At 42.6% G+C, this 21,851-nt stretch overlaps 1 protein-coding gene across 1 annotated transcript; it reads left to right on the top strand.

Annotated features, from left to right (window-relative positions):
• The first annotated feature begins 567 nt into the window (after positions 1 to 567).
• On the top strand, positions 568 to 20,320 carry SEC62 (SEC62 homolog, preprotein translocation factor). The gene is made up of 8 exons (XM_054385967.1): positions 568 to 603; positions 8,695 to 8,803; positions 9,181 to 9,286; positions 11,660 to 11,870; positions 13,901 to 13,993; positions 16,734 to 16,794; positions 17,678 to 17,797; positions 18,741 to 20,320. Exons 1-8 carry the CDS (start codon positions 568 to 570, stop codon positions 19,205 to 19,207), a joined length of 1,203 nt encoding a protein of 400 aa, XP_054241942.1. The 3' UTR covers positions 19,208 to 20,320.
• Positions 20,321 to 21,851: the final 1,531 nt, after the last annotated feature.

Here is a 21,851-nt window from a genome sequence, read left to right as displayed (position 1 = left end):
GGATCGCTGCCTTCTGGCCCTGTGATGGGCTCTGACGCGGAGCCTCGGCTGCCTGTGAGGGAACTGGGCAGTGACAACCTCCACACCGATTCAGGCGCTGGACTTTAGACGACGGGGCCTAAGCACCGTGGAGTGACGCCCGGGCACGGGAGCAGACAAGGCTGCACCTCTCCGGCGAGGAGTTTCTGATTAACCAGACTGCTGCGGGGGCGAAGAGGTGACAGCCCCCTTGGGCAGGCAGCGATGCCGCTGAACCGGGGCGGCCCACTGGAACGGAGATCGCATGTGGGAATACTAGGGGCTTGCTCTCACAGCCTGCCCCGGCACGGCGAGAAGAAATGACTCCGCCTCAGGCCGAGGCAGCCGAAGCTGAGGCTGAGCGTGAGGGAGCGTGAGGGAGCGCAGGGGGCGCGGCCTTCCCGCCCCGCCCCCCTTTCCCGCCGTCTCTCGCGAGGCCGCCTCCCGCGAGGCCGCCTCCGCCACCGCCTCCCCCTCCTTCGTCCCCCCTCCCTCCCCGCCCCCCCGAACGCCGCGCCTCACGTCACCGGCAGAGCAGACGGGGACAACATGGCGGAGCGGCGGAGGCACAGGAAGCGGATCCAGGTAGCCGAGCCTCTCCCTCTCTGCCCGGCCCGCGCCCCCTCCCCAGCCGGCAGCTCCCCCATCTTCCGCCCTCACAGCAGCCTGCTTTCTCCGGGCGGGCTGTGCCGGGGGGCCCGGCCGCTTCTCAGAGGGGCTTCCTCACCGGTTCTGCGGCCTCCCCGACGCCCTGCCGTTGCGAGGTGGTTGCGACGGCAGGCGGTGCCGTGCGGCCGGGCAGACCGTGGGAGCCGGCGGTGAGGGAAGCCGCCTCGTCTGGGCTGCTGGCGGGGCAGCGGGAGCCCCTCAGGCGCCGGGGACGCGCGGGGAGCGCCGCAGCGGAGCTGGGTAGAAGCTCAGGCTGGCACCGTGCGACAGGTTTTCCTCAGAATTTTCTAGCAAATTCGTAAATCCGAGTAAATGCCGAGAAAAGCCGGAGCCCGCTGCGCGGCCGGGAAGCGCAGGTAGGAGCGTTTCGGGGGTAATGCAGACGCTGTCTCCCCGGCGCCCAGCGACGGCTGCCGCCCCGGGGGGCATCCCTTAGTCCTGGCCTCCCGTTCATCCGAGGGCCTGGCAATTCTGTCTTCATGGGGTCTGCACCCGCAAAATTACATCGTCTTTCTCATGAGCAGAGGGTGAGATTTCGCTCTGTTGCCTGTTTTTAATCGCCATGTTATTGTCAGGGTCTCACCCGTTGCCAGTGCCGAACAATAGCTTAATGTGGTAAAACAACACCGAGGCGAGCAGCCCCCTTAGCCTAGCAGCCTCCAGCGTGTCTGCTCCAGTGATACGTAAGCAAAAGGCATGGGACAGATGGTATAAGCATCTTAAATGCAAACGTGCCCCAGCCAGGAAATGATGTGGTAAGGAAAGGAAATTTGTTTCCAGAAAACATAAACAAACAACCACGCCTAAAAATAGACCTAATCAGCTTTAAGATCGTGTTAAAATGTAGTGTTAGTTCTGTCGTGTCACTTAAGGGCAAAGTGAAGACTGCTTAAGTATTTTCTCTTACCAGGGAGCCTGGACTTCGCAATATATAACTCTCTGAGTTTTACAGAGAGTTTTGGGCATGGTTACAGCATCAGTTACTATAATGCCTGTTTACGGCTAGGTATTAGTAATGCTAAGCCTAACGAGTGTTTGTTTGGGATTTATTGCTCTGCTGTAAATGAAGATAATAGTCACAGGAGAAATCATAGAGCCATTCAACAATGTACACTTCGTCTGTCATCTTTCTGATTAGTTGCCTGCTCTCCTTTCTCCTCTTTTCCCTTCCCAGCCTACTTTCTCTTCCCCCAAGAAGATGGAGGGAGCTGTGCCTGTACTTGCTGTTGTTGCTTTTGTTGTTTTAATGGTCCCTTTTTTTCCTATAAGCCAAATTACTGGGGTGTGGGAAGAGAAATGGAAAGAGTATTTAATCAAAATCATGTTAAGCAAGCCTTCTCAATCACAGACTGTTCAATGAATTATGCTTAAAACATTATGGAATTATTCATAGTCGTTGTAGACTGTCCCTTACCAAGCATGACAACAGTTCAATCAGAGCCAAATGAAATGTAATGTTTTGTGGAATACCCAAGGCTGTGGTCGGGTAGGCACTTAAGCACATGCTTAATTTCCAGCCTGTTAGCAGTAAAAGTATTTCCCAGACTGTTACTAATTAAATCGATAGCTGGGAGTTAACACTTAAGGTGCAAGATAGTGGCCTATGTTTGTGATGGAACTATGCAGATAAACGAGCATTGCCTCTTGGTAGCTTCTCAGCATATGCCGACAACAATGGGAAGACTGGACAGCAAACAAAGAATGCTGCTGAATGCCCACAGGGTGTTCTTAATTGGTCAGTGAATAAAGCAACATGTGTTTTTCTTGGCAGTTGCTGGGGGGAGGGAGGTGTGTTTAAGCTTTTTTCCCCCACTTTATTGGCATAGGTACAGTATCATCACTTTCCAGGATAATCTTTTAAGTTCCTTCTTCTAAAATGAACTGTGAGGTTTTTATTCATAGGTGTGTTGAGTGCTTTAGAAGTGTGTACTTTTTTTAGGGTGATTTTTAGATCTTTTTATTAAGGGTCTGTCTTATTACAGAGACTGGCATACTTGTATGCCAGTCTGACACTTGACTACTCCATTGTCATTAGGTAGGGCTGTTTCTTGACAAGACTGAGGCTCTTTGGAGAGGGTGTGTTTAGCTGTGGAAAAGGATGATGATATAGAGTTCAATGACAGATGCTATGTGTGCAGAGCCTGAGTTCTGAATAATTTGTATAGGATTTTATGTCTGCCATCCTGATTGGAATAACAGTAGTTAGATCAGCTAGCTACACAGGAGATGAGGCATGAAGAAACTGCCCATAAAATAGTTTGAAGTTGTGCGAAGCTGCTGGCTGTGTTTTCCATCAGCTGTGATAACAGAGAGGATGTGTTTTATAGAATTACTGTGATGAAAAGGCACTTTTCCTAATCCCTATCGCATTGCTTAGACTCTTCCTCTGGCAACAAGCTGGAAGTTGCAGAAATCTTAACTTCAAATTAAAAACCCTTCAAAGATAAAAGTTTCAAAGTATTGTTCCTGGTGGTAATTTAGGTGGAGATCACTTCAGATGTGCAGTAGTGAAAAGGGACTGGGCTGTAGGATGCAGATTGCTCCAGCTGGTGGGTCCCCACATGATTCACATTTCTCAACTCAAGAATGCTTGCTGCATAGAAAGGACTTCTTAAAGGAAAACCAACATGTGTTGTCTAAAGGTTAGTTTAATATTACTTCTTTAGACAGGTACATCTCAAAAGATGGGAGATGTCTTTGAATGCCTCTTTCTCCAGCAACTTGTGCAAAGCTATTTCATTTCTTGAAAAGAAAATATGGCTCCCTGTGTATCCTGAAATACTCACTTAAGCACAAAATCTGGAGAGCTGGTTACTTGGACAAGCATTCAGCTGGGTAACACGTGGCACTCTGCTGGCAGGTCTGCAATTTGACTGTTAAGTAGACATTAAGTTTTAATTACATAGGCCAGATTCCATTGAACACAGTTTTTTTTTTTTCTGCCCTTGTAAAGTTTCGTTTATCTTTGCACTGCAGTTAATAGCACTTGTACAGCACCTTAGCACTGAGTCCTCTGGAAATGTTAATGTATATATAAACACTGCTCTTATTAACAGAGAAAACAGTTCTTGGGCAAGTGTCTTGCTGCAATTGATGGCATCAATGTGCCATTAGTGGCAGCTACCTTCCTTGTTAACTTTTTTTTTTGCCCTTGAATCACTGAATTCAAGCTTTGAGGTTCTCGTGATGAAGGACGTCTATAAATCAGTGTTAACTGTTGGAGCTTACACTTCTCTCTTGATTTGGGCTCTGCTGGAAGGAAAGTGTGCAACAGTTGTATTGCTGCTTCCTCTGCTACAGCTTTTAAGAACAAGTATGGAAAAGCTCTTCAGAAATGACAATGCAATGTTTTTTCAGTAACACAGATTTTAGTCCAGCTTGTCTGTTTGTTTTCTTATAAATTCTAGTAAAGCTGAGGGGAGTGATAACCAAGAATGGCTTAAGTAACTTCTTCAGAGGTGAACAATGTTAGGTGATAGAGGAGGAAAACCACAGAAAATTAAGACTTAAAAGTAGCAGCCTGACTTGTCAGTAAAACAAGAATGTCTGTCTTGGAAATCTGAGCCACATTTTTAGAAGTGGGAAGGGAAAAGTGGAAACCTTTGGGCATGGGGTTATAGAAGAGCCTGAACCTCGCACATTTGGGCTTCAAATTACTACTCATCATTCCTTTGGTGTGTGTTTTAGAACTCTGTCTTTACAGGTTTAGCTCCATAAAATTTGTGATGGCTGAAAAGAAAGCAGGAAGAAAACATATTAATAGCACACCAAAAAAATCTGTTAATCTTTTTCTGTGAAGAAAAGTTAATGTCTTTTGGCTAGGACATAGCCAGGGTAATCCAGGAGAACTGGTTTCTCTGCATGGCTCTGCCATAGTTTCTTTTAGGGGAGTTTGAGCAGTCCATGCACCGGACATCAATGTAAAGAGCTGGACACTTAAGTTTATTAGTCACTGAAAAAAATTACAGATGGGGTCTGAAGAGTGAGTCCTGAGACCCTAATGGGTTTGTTCCCCCACTGCCTGCTCAATGAGCTATCAAAACATGTTCGTTTGCGTGCTGCTTTTTTGTCCTATTGCACCTTGATTTATTTTAAGCAAAGTATAAATGTTTTAGCAGGATGGATGAGGACTACCCACTCTCCTGCCACAGTACATCTTCTAGTCTAAGGTCCTGAGAGTCAGCAGGGAAAGGAAAAAGAAATCTTGTGATTCAGTCCAAGCTTTGATGGGGTCAGGCCATCTTCAGAGAAGATAACGCTAATGCAGTTGTAGTGCCCTTATGAGGAGAGGTGTGATGAATGGAACAAGACACAGTGTCATTTTTGACATAGCCTCTCAGCTTGAAAAACAGGCTGCACATGAAAAATGTGCTTAAATATCTTTTTTTTTCCTTATCTGAAAATTCTATTAGGCTTCAGAAGACTTCTGTGAGGGAAGGTGTTCTGAAAATCTGAGCTCTCAGACGTCCGTGCAAAGAAACAAACCAGATTTCATTCAAATCAAAGAATTTTGATGATGCCTTTAAAACAGAGGAACAGAAATACTGAAACACAGTAATGTGTTTGTCTGCACAAGAGATAACTTGCCTAGTTAGTAATCATCATTATTTCTTCTGTTCTGATTTTCCAGAAACCTTCTTTGCATTATGATGATGTAGAAGGAAATCATCCTATCCTGGGTCCTGCCTGTCCTCTCAAAACTACAAATATGCTTTAGCCTTTTGACTTTCATTGAGTAGTCCCAAGGAGTAAGAGAACCTGAATAAGTCATACTCTGGTAGAGATGAAAGGGAGAAAGAAGCTGATGGACACACTAGTTTTAGCAGCTTGGTTCAGATGTTTTTGTTTTTAATGTGTTCAGGCGTCTTGGCTGCTGCAGGCCCAGCTGGGGGTTTAATTAACTGGGAGCTACATCAGTGCACTGAAGGAAGTTCAGAATGCACTGTGCTATACTCACGTTTGGGAGATAGTGGTAAAAAGTGGATTTGATTGGCATTTTGTTTTCACTTCAGTGGGTCTGGAAGGTCCCTGGGTTTGAAAATCTCAGTGTTGTTTTATGAATTCACATAGGGCAGGATTTTGATAGGAATGCTTGAGAGTTCTCTTAAAAATTTTAAATGTTAGTACGTTTCTCCTAATTAGGTGTCTGAGTACTGCTTTTCCTATCTGTAGCACAGAATCCCACCATGGTGGGGATAGGAAGGGACCTCTGGAGATCATCTAGTTCAACCAAGCAGGTTCACCCAGAGTAGGTTGCACCTGGTAGATAAATAAGAGATTTGGTTGTTTTTTATTTTTAATGGTATTCTTCCAGAGTTTGTAAGTTCTCGGGGATCATAAATCTCTAAATTTTACATGCTGTCTAGTGACCACTTGCATTTCTCAATGTATAAAATCAGAGTAGATCTAGAAAAATCTAGAGCAGAAGTTTTTGGAAGCTTGGCACTCTCCTATTTTTTTAATTAATTGCAAACAGATTAATTATACCATTTTAGTTGAGAAGACACTTTACAACATTCCAGACATACATTGCCTGAGATGTTTCTTTCATCATTCTGTCTTTTCTATAAAAGCAAATTTTAAATATCAGAACATATTCATATGCTTTTTAAGGCTGTGTCATCTGTTTTAAAGCTTTATAGTTGAATAATATTTTTCTAACTGTATAAGGAGGTTTAAAATGCTGAGTTTGGGCGCTTTTTTTTTTTTTTTAAAGCTGAGCATAAAGATCAGTGCAACTGCATCTTTAAGAAGTTGTGCTTAGGATGCTGAAATTTCCAATGCTTTTGCTGATTTTACCCTGTGATGAAGTGTAATGTTATTTTCTGTCAGTCATCTGGCTTAATATTTTAAGAGAAGCCAGGCTTTGCAAATAAAGGGGTGAAAATAGGATGAAAAATGGGGATTAAAAGGCAGGGGAAACTTTCTCAGTTAAACCATGCCAGCCTCTTCTACAGGGAAGCTTTTTTTGTGCCGCAGAAAAGGACAAAGCAGTAGATAGTAAGGAGCAATCAAAACCCCTGAAATCTCTTGGTGCCAGCCTCTGCCTGTGTGGTGCATCACATGACCTAGCAGAATCATAAATATTTTAGGAGGAAAAAAAAAACCAACCTAGCAGAGGAATTAACTCCAATGTGAATATCCATAGCTTCTCTGGCTGTTTTATGGTCTGTGCTGTGAAGAACATTTGCCCTGTGTTTCAAGTTTAATTTGCTGGTAGGAAATACCAGCAAGGCATCAGTTTGAAGTACAGTTGCTGCCTGCAGTCATCAGTGCCTGGTATCTTGGCATGTGGTGTGCATGTGCATGGAACATGCTCCCTCAGGTACTTTAAATGTGTTGTTAACTCATTTTGTTGCTGGTTTGGTGCCGAACTTGGTAGCATCATGAGTGATTTACAGTTGCTGGTACAACTGTACCATATAAGGGGACATGAAACAAGCATTATAAATCGTGTGTGTACATGCAACTATCTGTTAGTGAGGACTTTCCATGGGCTATCTGATATTTTATACAGATTTTTAAATTTAAAAAGAAAAAAAGGATTGGACATGGAGAAGTAGTTCATGTCATTTGTGTGAGGACTGTCAGGATCATCTGGCTTCATTTGGGCATATGAGAGCAGATGTCTGCATACAGATGAAGAATTTAAACTTTAACAAAATTCCAGTCATGTCAGAACTAACAAACTACAGAATCTTTTGGGCAGAGCTTATATCTGTATTACTCTCTTTAAAATTGTCCTCAGATAGGAAAAGCAACACTCTGCACTAGAAGGATAATTCATTAACCAGTTGATTTTGAAAGTGAGCTGCACAAACTGTTGAAAATTAACAACTGAAGTTTTTGTTCCAGTGTAACAACATCTATTTGACCTTGTGTTTCCACTTAGCATGCTTTTTGTGATGAGATGATTATACATCTCAAAAGCAGTAATGGAGGTTGTGTAGGTTGACTGACCTTTAGAAACATGTCTTGAAATGAAATCTTTGAATTCTCTGTATTCCTGTAAACCAGCAATCTCTTTTGTGGCTTCTTTAATCTATTTCTTTGTCCAGCTTGAGGGGAAGAGGTACAGAAAGGTAGTGCCAGTCTGAAAAGATGTCCTGGTAGTTCCTGCTACTCACAGATCAGTAACAGGGAGATTTGGAGAATTAAATTTTGCTGATTAGAAGAAGCAATTTTGAGGAATTTTGCCTGAGTCAGTGTAATGTGCCAAATGCTTGTTTCAGGTACAATTTTGCAAAGCAGGAACATTAGAAAGGTTTTCCTTTCCTGCTTACGAATATTAGGTGTTAATTTTACATAACTGAAAATGCCCCCCTCCATCCCTCTGTCTCACACATCTCTGAATTCTGCAAGTTGGTAAATAGACAGAATTTGTGGTTCTGCAGGCTAAGGGCTCTGTTTTCCTAAAACAGCTGGCTAGACTTCCCAATTTTTCATCCTGCAGTGCTTCATGCTGATGTTTCTAGTCTCTAGATTGGAACAATCTCCTCCATGGCACTCTGAAGTTGAAGTCAATTTTGTCATTGTGCTGGGGTACTGACATTTTCTAGCTAAATGTTACAACTTTTTCTCACCGTGGTTTTCTCCTCTTCTACATGAAACTCAAGCTGTTCTGTATCCTGCCTATATGCTGCCATTGCTGACATTTCATACACACTCATTCCTCACTCTTTTCCTTTGCACTTAACTTCACAGCTGTTTTGACCAAGCTTCTCTGCCCTAAGCAGCATTCTGTGTGCCCAACACTTCCTCACAGTTCCTCCTTTTTATAAAAGAGCTGGTAAGGGAGTTTGTGGTTACCTGAGATCATCTAACTTAAGTATTCCTGCTTTTTGTAGACAGAATGTTTTTGGGGAAAATGACTTCACCTATTTTCACATCTTTTACATTTTATTTATATATTGCCATAAAATAATGAGGGCTTTGCAATATCTGATTGTTGAGTGAATTTTCCCTGTGTTTTAAAACTGTATTAACATTGCTCTTTTCTTGTTGCAGGAGGTCGGTGAGCCGTTGAAAGAGGAGAAGGCTGTTGCTAAATATTTACGTTTCAACTGTCCAACAAAATCCACCAACATGATGGGCCACCGAGTTGATTATTTTATTGGTAGGGTTACTGTTGTGTGGGAAAGGAAACTTTCTTCTGTACTTGGAGGGAGGGGGCACAGAGACTGGTTTCTGTTTATTATTAGTGCTTTATCTAGTAAGTACTGATTTTACCATTTGGTTTTGAAAATTTATCAGCCAGCCATAAAATTCATCTTACCACCTGAAGTAAACACAATAAACTTTTTGCTTTGTGCTTTAAAGGTGTATATTATTAAGATTAATGTATTTCAGAATAGCAGCTAGTCTTAAAGATTGAAATGATGTAGAACATCACCAGAACTGGTTGGTGTGGTTCAGGGAATGTAGACTAAACGGTCCAATAAGTGTCATTAATTTTAATGCATTTTTATTTGCATTTTTCCCCCCCCCCTCTAGCCTCAAAAGCTGTAGATTGCCTTCTGGATTCTAAATGGGCAAAAGCAAAGAAAGGAGAAGAGGCTTTATTTACAACCCGGGAGTCTGTAGTTGATTACTGCAACAGGTATGGTCTAGCCTAATGCATTAGTTTTGTTAATGAGCATAGTTGTCAACATGCCTTGGTTATTTAGGAACTAATTCTGTAGTTTTAAGTCAGTAGGATAGTCAGGAGTTCTGAGATTTCTCCTGCCTGTTGCTGTAATCTTCCATCACTGCAGAAGTTGGACTTGGAGGTTCAGTTTTATGCCTCTCCAATGGTACATCCCTGCTTCTGAGTGTACTCTTAAGTGCCTTGTGTGGAAAAATGGCATATTCTCACTGTACCATGTTTGGGGCATACACACAGTGTTAAGGGAACTGCCTGCACTTGGAGAGCTCTGTGAAAGCTACTTAGAAATGAAAAAAACCAAACCAACCAACCAAACCAACCCCCCCATAAGAACAACAAAAAAACCTCCAGCCCTAATATTTAGTCACTGGCATCTTCTAAATAGCCATCCAGCAAGGTGAGCTTCTTCTGCCAGTTCCAGGGCTGAGGCACATCTGATTCTGTGTTTGAATTTTAATCCTTTTGCTGATTTCTTCAAGCAAGTTTAGAAAAAAAGCATTATTTTAATGTAAGCAGAAATATAAGTTTTCCTTTTCAGAGTCTTTGGACTTGAGGTAGGAACCTGTGTGTTTGTTCTTCAGTTATGAAAGCATCGGAGGAGGTTTGGTCCTTCAGCTCTGGCAGTGCAAAGAACGCCTGTGTAGTGTGCAAGGAAAATGGGTTCCACCCTCTGTTCTCTGGCACTGGTTTTTATCCCCAGTGTCATTTCATGTACTTGATCGGGCACCATACCGTGTCTGCAGTTTGGTGTCTCTTGCTCACTTTTATATTGCTAACCACACAAAGGCCACTGAGGCTGTTTTTGGAGTTCTACACATTAGCACTGTCCATTTCCTTTGCCTTTTGGAAGGGATGGAGAAACAACAGTACCAAACTGGCCCCTTCAATATAAGAGGCTGTTTAGGCTCTTACATGTATTGAAAATTTAAGCCAGAGTAGCTTAGCTCTCTGGATGTGTCTATTGCTTGTGTACCTGCCCTATAAAACAAAAACAAGTATCAGAACTTGCTGCTTCATGCTGTGTCAGCTGTATTGATCAGTTGCATATTTGAAGAAGTCATTACCTGCATTCATAACATTGCTGCAATACATAAGGTCTCCTGGTACACTTACATATTGATCTACGATTACAGAGTTTTCCTTTGAAGGGTTTTGTTCACAAATAAGCTACATTAGTAATGCTTTGTTCAGCAGATCTTTAGAGGGTTATCAAGTCAGGAATCAGCAAACAGTCTGCATTTCATTAGTTATGTCAGGACCTGGCTGTTGGCTGTGTCGATGCTGTGGCTCTCTGCTCTGAGCAGTATGGCTTGCACAGTCTCATCTTTTTTGTATTGTCAGAGGAAGCTCCTGCAAAGAAGTGAGCTGTCCTGCAGGTCAGACCTGTCCTAGGCACTGCTCAGTACCTGAGCTTCCAGCTGTGAAGAAAAGTAATTTGCTGTTGCTAGAGAGAGAATCCGTGTCAACAGTTGTCTGAAGGAGGTTTTTCATATCCTTGAAACAATTCTGCTTGATAGTCATCATGCAGATAAGTTCAACTGGTGGAAAGACTTTTCTCTCTAGTGTGTTTTCCTAATTTAACAAGCAGTCCAGCATAAGGATTTGGGCTGCAGCAAGAGGGGAAAGAAACCAAGGACAAATTAGATGCGTGGGATCAGCATTTTTGGTGTCAATATGTGCTTGACAGCCTGAGGGGCAGTGTTCTGTACTGCTCTCCCTGTTTTTAATTTGTCTGAGCCTTTCAAGGACATTACTTGTTGGTGACAGTCTTAAGAGTACCAAATACTAATTCCTGGTGCCCAGCTGGTGATAGACATACCTCAGAGCAAGTACATCTATAGCTGACACGAATGAAACACTTGCATATGTACCACAGTTTCTACAGGTGATTTTATTCATCATGCACCACTTACCAGGGAACTTGATAAGCCATGTGTCCACTTCCTTATTTTTGCTGTGGAATACATTTGCATGAACTTTAAATACTGGATGGAGTTGCAATAATAGGAAAGATAATTAAATTAACCTGGTGGCTTCCTGCATTCTCCATCTTGTGTATTTATTTCTGTCTGTGCAAAACACTGCCACAGCAAAGGAGAGGAGTTTATCCAGTTTTGAGTAGATGAACCAAAAAGCGAGAGTTGATACACAGGATAATTGAGTCTGGTGTATTTAGTTGCAAATAGAGCAGGTGATGATGACTTGTCTTCTAGTCACACTTCATGATTACATTAGATAACCTAGAATGGTATCTAATAGCATAACTGAGTGCAAATGATACTGTCACAGCTACACTTCAATGTATCATTTCACTTTTTTCGTTTTAAGACTCTTGAAAAAACAGTTCTTTCATCGAGCATTGAAAGTGATGAAAATGAAACCTGACAAGGATACAAAGAAGGAAAAGGAAAAAGGAAAAGCAGAAAGTGGGAAAGAAGAGGAGAAAAAGAACAAGAAGGAAAGTGGCAAAGATGAAAAGACTAAGAAGGAGAAAGAAAAGGAAAAGAAAAAGGATGGTGAAAAAGAGGAGTGTAAGAAGGTAAGAGCAGAAGAGACAGATCTGTAACAGAATCCATTAACTGATTGGTAAGATTACACTGGCTTTAAAACAAGGTTGGTTGTTCTAAAATGTGACATACCTGATTTTGCAAAGAGGCTTCAGCTGGTCCTTTGTGTACCTCATCATCTTCTGAGTTAATCAAACCCTTGTTCTCTCCAGCTGCCATGGGCAGCGATGCTTTGTACGCGTGTCTGTTAGCACAGAGTGACACACACACAGGACCTAGCATCTGAAAGCAGTGCAGCTGCACACAGGAAACAAAACCAGTTTTGCAGTGTTTGGTAATAGGAATGTTTGGAATGTGATACTTGATCATTGTTAGTAGCTCTGTACTAGTGGGCAGGTTTTGTCTGACATTTCTAGACTGCATCATGCCTGCTTTGCACAGACTTTTGATTCTTTAAAGTTCAAAATGTCTTTACAAATTTTGGGGTGCTTTTTCATATTTTTACCCCCAGTTTGTTTTACTAGCAGAACAGAATTCCTACATTTAAATGTTAGGAATCAACAGGAGAAATTTGATGAGGGGATGTGTTATGTTTTGGGTTTTTTTTTTTTTCTACATAGTGACATGAATCCAGTGAGAGTAAGCAGGATAGTGCTCAAAAGTTACTCTGTCATGGTTTAAACCCAGCCAGCAACCAAATGCCACATGGCTACTCACTCACCCTCCCCTTCCCTGGGGAGTGGGGAGAAAATTGTAAGAGAAGAGGTAAGGAGACTTGGAGGTTGAGAGAAAAACAATTTAATAATTGAAATAAAATGTTCCTTATAGTGATGGTAATAATAAAATGTAGAGATGAGTGATGCACAATGCAGTTGCTCACCACCTTCTGACTGAGGTCTAGCCTGTTCTGAGCTAGTGATCCTGGAAAATCCTGAGACCACAGTCCTGGAAGATAGATTCCAGCTTCCCAGCCAACTGTCATCTATATCCCAAGCATGATGTTGTATGATATGGAGTATTCTGTTGGCCAGTTTGGGTCTGTCACTCTGGCCATGCTCCCTCACAGCTTCTGGGGCACCTGCACACAAGCAGAATGTGGGAAGCTGAGAAGTCCTTGATTTCTTAGCAGCAACTGAAAACATCAGTGTATTATCAGCATTCTTCTACCAAATCCCATACTGAATCCAAACAACAGCACTATCCTAGCTACCAAGAAGGAAAATTAGCTCTGTCCCAGCCAAAAGCAGGACAATTCCCATTCAGGCACTCCTAAGTGGAATAATGGCCTGGTTAGTGAGAGATGCAGTCTGCATGCACCAAGCTCTGGATTGCAGAAGGAAGCAGTCTAAACACAGAAGCCACTATAAGAAGCCACCTACCTCCTGAGGTACTTTAAAATGCTGATTATGAAAGTTAGAAACTACTCCAATTCCTTGTCATCTTGAGAGTTACATTATTAAATGTAATGTTAATTTTTAAACTAAACATTAATTATTAAATGGATATTTTAGTGAATTATATAAGCCAGTAGGTAGTAACTTGAACAGTAATACAGGACAAAAATTAAAATGTTAATTTTAAGCAAAGAAATAAGCTATGAGAAGGAAACAGGAGATAGGAAAGAGGAAGTATAAGATCCAAAAGAGCTGGAGGAGGATGCCAGTGAGGTAAAGTATGCCTCAAGTTGCCAACTAATTCTAATGCAGTTAGTGATGAAGAAGTGTGGTACCTTGTTCTTGATCGTTGTGCAGCGTTTCTGTTAATATCAGCAGAGCTTTGCTAGACATCTGAAGACATAATGTCATCCTGAAGTCATAGTCTAGTCCTTAGACACCAACTAAAAATAAAATGTCTCTTTCCTTGCCATTTTCTTTTATTTTTAGGTACCCAGTTGGTAATAAATGAGAACAAAAGGAAATAAAGCATCTTGACTGGGGGTGGGGGGAGAAAGTATGAATGTGATCTTAAGCTGTGAAAGTTTTCAAGCTCAATAGATGAAAATACTAGAAATGTAAAGCTTTTATTCTTTTCTTAATACCTATAATTTGGGTTTGTCCCCAAGGATGAGACCCCAGGAACACCCAAGAAAAAGGAAACCAAGAGGAAATTTAAACTTGAACCACACGAAGACCAAGTTTTCTTGGATGGAAACGAGGTAAGATTAGGGGTGTTTTTAGCATGCTGTTGTCAGGTGACAAGTTCATTCACTGTATTTCTGTACACTTTCTTCACATGTGAAAAGAATAATCAGTGACAGTGTGGTGGCTGACCTTGAAACCTCAGATACTTAGATGTCTACAAGGAGGTTAGAGGGAGATGAATGTACAACCACTGTCTTACTTAGAAATATAAATTGCCTGTAGTCTACATGTCAGTGGCCTTGAGCTGTGATATTTGTCCTGGGGGTGTAAATGGGGTGTTGGGGCAGACTGCCCAGAGCTATTCTGCAGCCCCTATGATCAGGGGCTTTCCAGACCAGGTTGGGTAAAGCCCACAGTGACATGAACTGACCTCACAACTGACACTGCTTTGGGTAGGAGCATGGACTGGTGTCTCCCAAGGTCCCTTCCAAGTGAAATTACCCTGTGGGTGATGTCATGCTGAAATATTTCCAAACAAAACACCAATCCTTTAGAACCTGATGTTCAGTCACACAAGGGGAAGTCAGAAATGTTTGCAATCCAGAGCTGCCTGACGTGGCAGGCAGGTGAGACTGAGGCTTTCCTGAGTTCTCATCCTGGCTTTACAATGGAACCCATGGTCTTCAGTACTTCTGTGTGCTTTGCTTTGCTTTGCTTTGCTTTGCTTTGCTGGAAGGCAAAGAATTGAGTTCTGTAGCAGCTCAGCACTGTACAGAGTCATCTGTGTGCTTTTAAGATTTGTGATAAGTAGTCAGTCTTTACTTCAGCAAAATGACACTGTGCTTGGTGTTGATGCTGTACCACCGTACTGGAATCTCCCCTCAGATTGCTGTGTGCCTGTGGTGAGAACACTCATGAGGCAGGGAACTCTCTTAGTAAAGCCTTTGTGTGGAAAATGTACTTGTTATGTATCTGTATTTCACTCTTCTCAGTGAGGAGCTCTATTGCATCCCACCTCCTACAGAATCGCACCTACCTCTGATCCTCCCTGTGCCTATACACGGAGTAACCAGGGTGGCAGGCAGTGTTCAGAATGAGGGCACAGTTGTCTTTGCAGTGTGACAGTATTTACTTCTCAACTTCCTTTACTATTTTGTTTATTCATGAGCTAACATCTTTTAAGAACTGCAACTCCCAAGAGCTTTTTTTGAAATAGTAGCTAATACAGAGCCAATCTTTCTGTATGTACATTGGAACTGTTTTCCTTTTTTTTTTTTCTTTTCCTTACTTTGGCCTTACAAACACTGAATGTTGTGCACCATCTTACTCCCTAGTCACAAACCTCAAGTGGTTTGAGCTCACATGACAGCTGACTGGCAGCAGAGCTACACCTGCATATAGTCAGCCCATGAGAGGTAGGATATTAAATCCTTGATCCATCACACTGAAAAACTACACCTGCCTCCAAGGTGTCCTCCTGGTAGTTTATGTCAGCATATCAAGATGAAGGTGCCAGTCTCTTTTCGGTGGTGCCCAGTGACAGGACAAGGAACAATGGCTATAAGCTGGAACAGAGGAAGTTGTGGAGAAACTTCTTTACTGTGAGGGTGATGGAGCATTGGAACAGGCTGCCCAGAGAGGTTATCAAGTCTCCTTCTCTGGAGACTTTCAAAACCCACCTGAATGTATTCCTGTGTGGCCTACCCTAGGTGACCCTGCTTTAGCAGTGAGTTTGGACTAGGTGATCTCTAGAGGTCCCTTCCAAACCCTGACATTCTGTGATCTGCTGTGAGAGATGCTGGCTTCTAGTCATCAACAGCTTTTCACAGTTCATAGCTAAGATTCCATTTGGGAAGGAAAAAACCCTCTTGCTTTTCTAGTTCAGAACATCCTGCGTTTCAGGAAGTTGTTTTTTTTTTTTTACTAAGGCTGAACAAACGTGATTCAAATGGCTCCCCACTTCTCACACCAACGTTTGGTACTGAGTGTTGCAACTGTAGACATTCAGGTAACAGCTCAGTGGAACAGCGTGTACAATTAAGCCTGTCTGAGGCCATCACACAAGACTGAAGTGAACAAAGGATTTCAGCTGGTTCCTTTGTTCCACACAGTCAGGTTTTTTCTTCTCTTAGGGCAATCTCTTCCAAGCTGCAAGTAGTTTTGTTTTTTTTTTTATTTCCGCTTGGTAGACCTGAGAAACTTTCTATTTTTTTCTACAGAAGTTTTGTTTTTTTTTTTGCTTCCTGTTGAACAACATTACAGAATAAAAAAGATAAAAACCAACCTTGATTCAGTGGTACTTCTGAATCTGTCATTTCCCCACTGGTTTTACTGTTTTGATTGTTTTCCCCGGGATTTTATGTCCCGTGTAAGTTACTCTGGGTACAACTTCTTTCAGGAAATAATTCTTAGTGGCATCCAATCTAAGATTTCCACTGTTCTTCCCAGCTGGAAGCCTCAGCACAACCACTGTTCTGCCCAGTTCTGCATCATGTCCTGCCCTCAGCAGCACTGTGTCCGGGTCTCTTGCCACAAGACTCAGATTATCATCAGCACAGAGCTAGAGCAGCAGTGTGGGCACAGCCCCTGCTTGGCTGTCTCCTTTGGCACCTCTTTCACTGGCAGAAACCTGTTCCAAGTGCTTCCTGTGATACACAGCTCCTTGCCCTGCTCCCCTGCACTGATACTGACTGCAGGGCCCTTTGTTCAGCACCAGGGCTGCAGTGTGGCAGTAAGCTTGTGGGTGAGGGAATAAATGGAATTGTTGATCAAAGAGCTTGTTTTCCAAGTGTAAACCAGACTTTTCTGTTGTAGGTGTATGTGTGGATCTATGACCCTGTTCACCTTAAAACCTTTGCCATGGGACTTGTGCTTGGTAAGTGAGAGGAGGTATTAGTGAGCACGTGGGAAATGGAGGCCTAGCATCAGCAGGCCTATGTGTCCTTGGGGTGGTTTGTGTCTCACCTGGACAAAGCTCTTCAGTTTCAGCATGATTTGATGCCAGTTGCACCATGTTAATTTTGATCTCTGAGTGGAGGAGAGCTACACATGGTAAAACGAAACAAAACCAAACCTGAAACAAGCTCTAGCAAAGGTCTGAACTTGCACCAGTTTGCAAGCTGTTTCTTTCCATTGCTTTAATCTAACAAGCAAGTTACCCAATAGGCAAATACTGGTTATAACAAATACGACAGATGTTAAAAGCATTATTTTAAACTATGAATGACACCTTCCTGACCCTAGAACTTGTGTAGGATAAACCAAATCAGCCAATTTTATTATTACAGTCTAAATTAGTATTGATATTAACTGACATCACTGAGCTAATAGATCACTGCACTGCTGGACAACACCCTGACCTGTACCTTCCAGCTCCCTCATCTTGAGAGAGCCATGTTTCCCTGAGAACCTGTGTGATCCCTTGGAGCCACCTTCAGGCCTCTGACCAGTCCTTGGAGCCACCACAATCTCCACACAGCTCCCTGCCCTTCTGGTTACAGGCAGCTCCCTGCTTATCTTCCTTGCTCGTGCCCTCCTTAGTTGACAGAGCAGAGAGCACCTCTAAGTGCAGTGTCTTAAGAGTTGCTACCCAGTATGGAAACAGGAACAGTGGGACTGGACAAGGTGTCAGTCAGGGCTTAAAATACTATCAGTAGCTCATGATATGATGAGCCAATACCTTGAATAAATACTAAGCTAAGAGCCTTTATACAGGGAGCAGGAAAAATTGATCCCATTTCTGATGCTTCTCTCCTCAGTGATTGCTGTTATAGCTGCAACGCTGTTCCCGCTCTGGCCAGCAGAAATGCGAGTTGGTGTTTATTACCTCAGCGTAGGCGCAGGCTGTTTTGTCGCCAGTATTCTTCTTCTTGCCGTTGGTAAGTATTGCTCATCTTCACTTCAGCAGCAGGTGAGATCTAAAAGAGTTCTATAATAAAAACCCTCCCTTGTTGCACGGGGGCCGAGATACCCGATGGTCTCACGGTCATCCAGACTGATTCCGGGTAGGTATTTCCCTCCTGGCCGCTGGGTGGCAGAGTTGTGCCACAGAAAGCAATCCCCGGCCTCTGCCACCTGTTTGTTTCCTGGGGAGTGCAAATTTCTTTATTGCCTGTTTAAAGAAGGGGGGGGGGGGGAAATGGGAAAACAAAAAAGGCAAAGCAAACCCAAGAACAGTTCATAAGAACAGACACAGTGGTGAGAATGGCATAACCAGGATATTAAAGCTTTCTTTGGCTTGCTTGTCCGTAGTAGAGTGGATGAACGCCTAAATCATAGATAAGATACATGGTTAATGGGTAGCGGAGAAATGGTAACAAGAAACTATTCCACAATGGTATTGCAGAATGAGAGATTCCACCCCCCCTGCCCAGGGTCACCCCTGTCCCTAGCTTGAGGTGGGTGTGAGTAGTGGACATAGAATCATAGAATGGTTAGGGTTGGAGGGGACTTTGAAGGTCATCTAGTCCAACATCTCTGCAGTGAGCAGTGACATCTTCAACTAGATCAGGTTGCTCAGAACCCTGTTCAACCTGACATGGGAATTTTCAAGGGATGGGGCATCTACCACCTCTCTGAGCACCCTGTGCCAGTGTCTCACCTATTAACTAAGAACTGCCAGTTAGTTTCTAAGGCAAATCTTTACAAAGTACACCAAAGAAAAAAGGCCAGAAATTCACAAAGAATCTGGAATAAGAGTAGGCCTTTGACAGTCAGACTACTACTTGCTCTTACCTTTCAAAGACTACTTCTTACTCTGATACCATAGTTGTACAGTGTGGATATTTACAATGAAAAACAACATTTCCCTTTTTTGTACAGCTCGATGCATCCTCTTTCTTATCATCTGGCTCATCACTGGAGGAAGGCACCACTTCTGGTTCCTGCCAAACCTGACAGCAGATGTAGGATTCATTGACTCCTTCAGGCCTCTGTACACACACGAATACAAAGGACCAAAAGCAGACTCAAAGAAAGAGGAAAAAACAGAATCCAAAAAGCAGCAAAAATATGACAGCGAGGAGAAATCAGACAGTGAGAAGAAGGAAGAAGAGGATGGGAAAACAGAAGCAACGAGGAACTCGGGAACAGATGGCTCGGGAGGGGAGCGACATTCAGACACTGACAGTGACAGGCGCGAAGACGACAGGTCCCAGCACAGTAGTGGAAACGGAAACGACTTTGAAATGATCACAAAAGAGGAACTAGAACAGCAAACAGATGAAGAAGATTGTGAAGAGGAAGAGGAGGAAAATACCGAAAGCAGGCCTTCACATGAAAAATTGTAACTCACTGTGGTTTTGGGACTAAGTATGTGCAAATGGTTGGATTTTCTTTGTTGGCTGATCACCAAAACATAGACCATACAGTAGCATCTTTGTTTGCTGAAGTATACATGTTACCCAACGGTTTTATATCCAGCTCCTTCGGTTTTTTTTAACCATTAACTTGATTACTTGGTACTATGTTAATCATTAATATCCATTGACAGACGTTTTCTCAATCTGACAAGTTTTCTATTGATTGGTAGGTTGCCCAGATCGTCCTCAAACACACTGAAAACCATAATTTTCTGGTACTTGCATAACTGGTCAATTAGTTTAGCTTCTCAAACTTAGCTTCTGTAAAACAAGTAAAAGTTGAATGACCAAATCTCAGATTATTTCTAGTTCAACTCATTTGATGGCTAGTTAGGTAAAGCCCTTCTTCTTAGCCCACAGCTTTCTTGATATTTTTCTTGATTTTTGCTTTCAAAAGATTGTGGAAACTTTCCTAAGAAAACTAGTTTTAGCAGAGGTATTTTGCTGAAAATAGAAGCTGGTAGTGCTAAATTTGGCTGCGGTGTTCTCTTGTTTCTCCAGACCGTGTGCCAGCAACCGAGGAAATCCAAACTGGTTTTGTACATCTGGTTCAGAGAGATGTCATCTCCAGCAGGGGGAAGGGAGCAGCATGGTTTGGAAATGATGGCTGTTTTCTTTCTCCTGCTCCATCATAATTAAAAACAAAACAACAACAACAAAGTGTATTCTGTACATAAGTTACAAATAAAGCAAACCATTTACTTTTAACTGCTACTTATTATTTAGAGATTTGATCCAGCATTCAGTTTGTATTATTAAAGCCATTTTGTGGTGTATCTATCGGAGAAATGCAAGTCAAGAGGACCTCACAGAATATTTGTGTGTGATCGGTAGCTGTTCCACAAGAGCTTTAGTTTTGTGCCAACATTCCATGTATTTGAGTATGAGTAAATTGATCTTTATTAAATGAAAGCAAACAACATAGCTGTATGTATGCCTTAATGTTAAAACTTTCTATCTTCTGGAACTGGAATACTTTTTAAACTGAAGGGGCAGGTGAGCATTCATCTGTTGAGAAATATCAGTAACTCGAAGCTAATACTGAAGTGACCATTAATAACTTGTTTATAAATACCTTGGAGTGCTTTGTGCAGTTTCTCTTGCGCATCCTTTTCTGCTGGCTCTTCAGAGGGTGTTCCTGTGTGTTGTGGTTGACTAAGCACTGCAGACATTAAGACTTGGTGTCGTTCCTCTAGGTGACTCTTAACAGGAATTGTAGATTCGATGGTCTCCTGAACCTGCTCAGAGAAGGTAAGGGTGAGGTGATGTTTTAATAACCGACGTAGAGAACTTTTTTCCCCTAGCCTGAATCACTTTCCTTCCCTTCCAGCATTTGCATTTTGGATGAAGATGCTAATTTTTCAGATGATGCAAATAATGGGTGCGATGATATTCCATGGCTATGGTGTATTTGCTGCTTAAATCTCCTGAGTATTTACTCCATATGGCAACAGATCAGTTGGATCACATTCATCCAGCCAAAAATTAAAGGACCCATTACTTCAATGGGTTGACTCCTGGACACTTGCTTGCTTTCACTGATTCATGTAGCTAGCAAACCTAACAAAGCCCTGTTGCTGCCTTTAGTGCAGTACATGGCATGTTGGTCAAAAGCTGCCTTTCCACTTACTGAGGCAGCTGGTTTAAGCCACTCCTTACGCTTTGCTCCTGCAGAGGCTGTTTTCCTTGGTGCTTGTACTTTACATCTTTGTGTCTGAGTGCTGACAACAGAGCTGCTGTTCTTTCTTTGAGAGAGTTTTCAGCTTGTTGTTGGTCATTCATCTTATGTCTGACTTGAGGAGCTTATACTACAGCTTGCTTGATAACTCTTTTTACCACACTGTTGTAAAAATCTCTCTACTGAAGACACCTGCACAGTTTGTTACAATTCCTGGTGATTCCCATGGGAGCTGAAATGGCTGTCAGACACTTTGCATGGGTGCCTTCAGAAAACAGTTGCAAATGAGCACTTTGGAGAGCACAGCTATACACTGAACACAGCAGAGCACTGAACACAGCAGAGCACAGAACACTGGCAACAGGTCCAGCAGTGGTTCACAGCAGGCAGCTGAACCACTGCCAGTTTCTGAAGGAATTACTGCAGTGGCTTTCAGTTATTGTTCTTCCTAAGAGTGAAATCTGAAAGGCCTTCCTGAGAAAGTAAAATTGAAACTATCAAATAATAAATAATTCAGTAATCTTGCCATCTGCTTCTTGCAAAGTGGGTATGTGCAATAAGCCTAGGGATAAGTGTCTGGATCTCTCTCACCTTAACAGAGTAACAGGCTTGCACAGCTCCAGCAATTGAATTGGCCGTAACTCTCACTTGATCTACAGTGAATAGCTTTGCATCTTCAGACGAAGCAGTGTGAAGAAAAAGATCTTGCTGGAGCTGGTTAAGGAGAGGACCCCATTACTCATTCCTGTAGCTTGGCATTTGCTGTAAGTATTTCCCAAACATGTCAGAATTATTGTGGAATGAGACGAGAGCAGAGATTACAATGTGCCAGAATGGACTTAGGGTATCTAACAGGTGCTTTTAGTCCAAAGAGAGAAGGTACTGGGCCATGTT

The sequence above is a fragment of the Indicator indicator genome, chromosome 13 (assembly GCF_027791375.1).
Source record: "Indicator indicator isolate 239-I01 chromosome 13, UM_Iind_1.1, whole genome shotgun sequence".
NCBI lineage: Eukaryota > Metazoa > Chordata > Aves > Piciformes > Indicatoridae > Indicator > Indicator indicator.
This window is presented reverse-complemented; position numbering and strand designations above follow the sequence as displayed.

Excerpts from the sequence above, each read along its gene's own strand:
- SEC62 (XM_054385967.1), top strand. The coding sequence starts at position 568 with ATGGCGGAGCGGCGGAGGCACAGGAAGCGGATCCAG. Across the intron at positions 604-8,694 it reads GGCACAGGAAGCGGATCCAG|GAGGTCGGTGAGCCGTTGAA; the intron begins GTAGCCGAGCCT and ends TTCTTGTTGCAG. Across the intron at positions 8,804-9,180 it reads CCGAGTTGATTATTTTATTG|CCTCAAAAGCTGTAGATTGC; the intron begins GTAGGGTTACTG and ends CCCCCCCTCTAG.